Source organism: Hordeum vulgare, chromosome 5H (assembly GCF_904849725.1).
Source record: "Hordeum vulgare subsp. vulgare chromosome 5H, MorexV3_pseudomolecules_assembly, whole genome shotgun sequence".
Lineage (NCBI taxonomy): Eukaryota > Viridiplantae > Streptophyta > Magnoliopsida > Poales > Poaceae > Hordeum > Hordeum vulgare.
The window spans coordinates 484,548,075-484,552,861 of record NC_058522.1 but is presented as its reverse complement, the minus strand read 5'-3'; the positions used below and the strand labels follow the sequence as shown (position 1 = coordinate 484,552,861).

The following is a 4,787-nucleotide window of genomic DNA, read 5'->3' as shown; positions in this document are numbered from 1 at the left end:
TGGTGCCAACAACGGCTTCATAAATGTTTGCCATCTTGGATAGATGTCATCCACAAGATAGTAGCCATAGTTGTATGTATTGCCGTTTGCTACAAACTTCACTCGTGTAGTTTCACCATTTGCAGTCTTATTCATGAGTGATGACCGGTTAAGAACGTTGATGTCATCAAAGATCCATGCATTCCAAAAAAAGGATGCCTAATCGAAGTCTCATGATCAGCCACTACTTTATGGATTGTAGTGGAACATTTTTTCTAGCCGTGAAATTGACCATGTCATGCCTTCGGACACTTCTTCCAACTCCAATGCATGCAGTCTATTGATCCAAGCATACATGCGAACCCGCGAGCTTTGTTCATCTCCAAAATCTTGCGATGCCTTCAACATTGGGAGCTCTCAAATATTTCGGACCAAACACTTGCACAATTTCAACTGCGAAGCGCTTGACGCACATGATGGCTTGACTCTCTCCCATGACCAAGTGGTCATGAACGAGATTCGTCGGAATACCGTATGCCAACATACGTAAAGCGGCGGTCATATTTTGGAAAGTGCTATGCCCGAGTTCTCCGGCGGCATTCCTCCTTTGCTGAAAAATCGATCATGGCTCGCCAGTTTCTCTACAATGCGTTCGAACAACTCGATGCTCATCCTGAAACGACGTCAAAAGTAGTACTAGGGGTATGTGGCATCCTCCGCAAAATTGTTCCTCATCAATCTGTTATGGGCATCAATCTTATTCCTTCACAATTTCTGACGACCCATAATCGAACCACCGTGCCTCGAGTTTTTGTTGACATGCATAGCTACGATTATTGCGAGGTTCTCCTCCTCTTGAATATCAAATTCTTCGTTGAATGAATCATAGGACGAACTCATCTACAATATTGTATTTAAAATAGTTTAAAACTACAAGCAACATGCATCAAATTCATCTACAAAATATAAAATTGAAGTATTTTATACCTTGCAAGTGTTTTTTCAAACACCATGTGGATGCCGAGCTCCAAACGGTCGCCGGAAGCTGTTCGTCGGACATGATGGTGCGCTCAAGGGGCGATGGCGAGCGGAGGAGGTGAATGAAGCAGTGACGGCACAAAGGGATGGGCGAAGGAAGCGTCGTCGGGTCGTCAGGGCAAATGAGAAAGTATCCGGGCGATGACGCCAGCTCCTGGAGGTTAAATATGGTGGTTAGAGGGAAGCCGCGCGCAAGTCATCATTGTCCAACACGCGGGAGCAACGCAGCAAATACATCACGCACGATGCCGTTTTAATTCGCATGCTGAATCAAATATAATGCACGTGATTTTTGCGCGGCTGTTGGAGTGTCTTTACAGCGGGCCGCTTAGATAGCGTTGGAGTTGCTCTGAATAGATGGAAAGTTACCTCGAAAATAAGTTTGGCTAGCTAGAGGCGGCTGGGAAAAATGTCGATTAAGCCGACCGTCCGACGGTGCCTTAAGATTCGGGGATCCTTGCCTTCATGTTTGCTTGGCACGAGTTCTTCTTCCGCTCCGGCTCTTCCTCCCGAGGACCCTCCATTTGCCGTACCGAATCCGCACACCCTCGGCCCTCCCCGCGTCTTCGCCACCCCACTCCAGAGGCGGCGCCTCCCTCCCCACACGACATCCGCCCACCCCGCGTCCTCGCCATCCCGCTCCAGCGGCCGCGCTCCCCCTCCCCGCACGGGATCCCCCGCTCCCCGGCGCTTCGCCACCCTGCTCCAGCGGCCGCGCCTCCCCTCCCCGCACGGGATGCGGCCGCCCCGACGTCTTCGCCACCGCGCTCCAGCGGCCCCTCTTGCCGTACGCCGCACGCCGCCGCGCTTGCCGAGCTGTTGCTGACATCCGCATCTTCGAGGGATTCGTCGGGTTCGGCTTCTTCTCCACCCCCGCTTCCTCCACCCAGCCGGCGCCACGGGAGTCACGGCGGAGCCCGAGTCCAGCAGCAGAGCGGCGCTGAGTCTGCCTCGTCCTCCCACCCGCGCACCGCAGGCCTCCGACTTCAGGTTAGGGTTTTTCTTATCCCCTAATCGTTCCTCAACACGACCGATGAGATCCTGTATGCTCTAATTGTGCTGCGATTTTGGATTCTTGCGATCTTCACAGACCCGTGCGCACGTACAGCCTCTGGGCACGCAACATGAAAAATTGCTTATGTATTGCAAATAGAGCTTCAGCAGCTTGCAATATTGTCAGAATCCTTTGCGTTTGATGCTTAATTTGTCACCTTAGATTGTCAGTCTAGCACAAATGAAAAAAATAAGAACTATGAGCGTCTAATGGTGCACGGTTTGCTCCTGCAAAAACAAGTGTGCTGTGTTCTCGTGAACAGTTGAGCACGTTTCGTAAACAATTGAACATACTTTTGAGAAGTTTTAACCAATGATGATTGGTGGAGCGTGAAAACGCAGGCCTGCACACACAGAGGAAGAATTTACACAGAGCTATAAGTGAAGATTACATACTTACCTGCTGTTGTGCTTTCCAGTTATTGTACATGCGCCTTAAAAACAGCAAGTATTAGATGGTCTTAACAAAGAAATGAAGCCAAAACTGATGGCGAATAAAAAGTCGATCGTTACAATTCACAGCATTTTTATATTATGCATACATCAAGAAACATGTCCCTAGGTGGTTGCGAACTGTTTGTTTTGAATCAAAGGTACATTTGGATTATTTACATATATGTTTCTGTAACTGAACATGCCTGTCAAGAATTTGGCAGTATTTGTTGGTATCGACAATGCTAGAGCATTCTAAATAGCTTTTTTAGATTAATGTTACACAATAGTTATATCATTAACTTACAGAGGTAGAAGAAAATCAAGGGATCGTCCAGTTTGTGATTAGAGGGTTTGTGGGTATTAAGTTTTTCGAATTATCAGTTTTGTCACAATTGTACATCGGCTATTCGAGGTCTTTTGTAGGGTTCCTAATACAATTGCAAAATTTGGTGCATTAAGTATTTGTCAACCAAGATCTCATTTTCCACTACAGGCACCCATGTTCCAACTGAGGATTGACGAGCCGGTGGACATCGAGGTGGACGTGATTCATGTGGTCGCCAGACAGCAGCCGGCTTGTGTCTCATAGAGGCTTACTCGGCACCAAGCTTGGATGGCCCTTACGAGTTCGACATCGCTTGTGTCTCCACGCAGGCGTTCCTAGTCATCACTCTCGGTATTCTGCTGCTAGCTCTCGCTGTCGCATATCTGTTAGCGTATCTGTCATCCTTCGTTTATCCATCTCCATCGTTCAGCAGCTAGCTTTAGATGCACATGAATTTTGATCGGCATGAGTACCGATGGGTACTAACCAAGTAGGTTTAACTACAAGTATTCTGGGTTTTTACTACGTATGGACGGACGAAGAGGTATTGAAGCAATTGTATCTACTCTTATATCGGGTGTTGTATGTATTGGACGGGTCCATGTACGGTTGGCAGACAATGAATGGAATACGTAGGATATAGTTTGAAAAATGGGAGTGTCTAGAACTCATCTAGCGGAGTTATAATATGATATCATTCATTTGATGTTTCATTTGTTAGTTGTTCCATCCTGTTTCCTCTTTCCTGTTGTTCCTCAACCTATTTTTTTTTTAATCATTCCTCGAACTAAGCTTAAATTCCCACAAAGCCCAGAATTGTTCAGTTTTATTACATTTATGTGTTTTTGACCCGATATATTTTGGGAGACGGACTGTTGCGTGTGAGATTTTGGGACTATCAACAAGTAGCTGTTGTTACACGAATAATTAATAAGAAAAAACAAGCGGTTGTTGTTAAAAGAAGAAGAAGAAAAACAGGTTGCACTAGTGGTGAGCAGGCTGGAGGCTCGGCCGTCCATCTGGACTTCGGCGACTTGCATCGCTCCCCCTTTCGACCCTCCCATGTTGTTTGTTCGCGTGTTCTTCTCCTTTTTACTTATGCATCTTCGTGTGTCCGTGTACCATTTTGGAGACAATAACATCTTTTTTCTCCTTTTGGAGAACACCAGAAGAACTGGATGCTCGGTCTACATTACAAAATATTTTGTTTTACAAAGGAATAAAAATGTAAAAAGGAATATCACAAAACTCTCCATGACAGACATTTTTTAAAAAGCACAAGAAAAAAATTCGAAAAAGGCCAAACAAGATGCATTTGCTTGCATGTAATTGTCGCCCCTCTCTTTGGAAAAAAGAGTCGCCTTGAAGAAAAAGTAAAAACATGTAGTTGCACCCCCCCCCCCCCCCCCTCAAATAGAAAAATGTGCGGTTGTGTCCCACCCTTTAGTTGGGACCCTCTTTTAAAACGTGTAAATTGTGACTACCCCTACAAATACATGATGAATCTTGCCTTCGAAAACATGTAAGTGCAAACTATCCCGTATAGTCAACTATAGTTGTGTCCCTCGCCTTACAAAATGTGCCTGTTGCATTGGAAATGTGCACTTGCTTCCCGCCTTGGAAAACATGCAATTAGAACCCATAGAGAAAGCACAGTCGCGTCCTGCCTACAAAACGTGAAGTTGTAGCTATCCCCTATAGACAAATTTAGTGGTGTCCCGTCTTGGAAAACGTAATATTGCAACTACCTTAGAGCATGGTTAATAGTATAGCCAGCTGCTGGCTATAAGATGTTGACACGTCATCTATAGCTAAGCTTATAGCCCGCAAGTACAATAGGTAGATGTAAATAAGTACTACTTTATTGATACAAGACCCACCATCCTCTCTCACAAAGTGTCTAGGTGCACGTGTTACAGTTAGCTGTTAGTTTGTAGCCCGCTTCTTTTCTCTCTCC

The 4,787-nt window shown here is 45.7% G+C and overlaps 1 protein-coding gene across 1 annotated transcript; it reads left to right on the top strand.

The window, feature by feature from the left end:
• The first annotated feature begins 1,482 nt into the window (after positions 1-1,482).
• LOC123396960 (vegetative cell wall protein gp1-like) lies at positions 1,483-3,543 on the top strand. Its single transcript, XM_045091706.1, has 2 exons — positions 1,483-2,007; positions 2,999-3,543. Exons 1-2 carry the CDS (start codon positions 1,483-1,485, stop codon positions 3,092-3,094), a joined length of 621 nt encoding a protein of 206 aa, XP_044947641.1. The 3' UTR covers positions 3,095-3,543.
• The last annotated feature ends 1,244 nt before the right edge of the window (positions 3,544-4,787 follow it).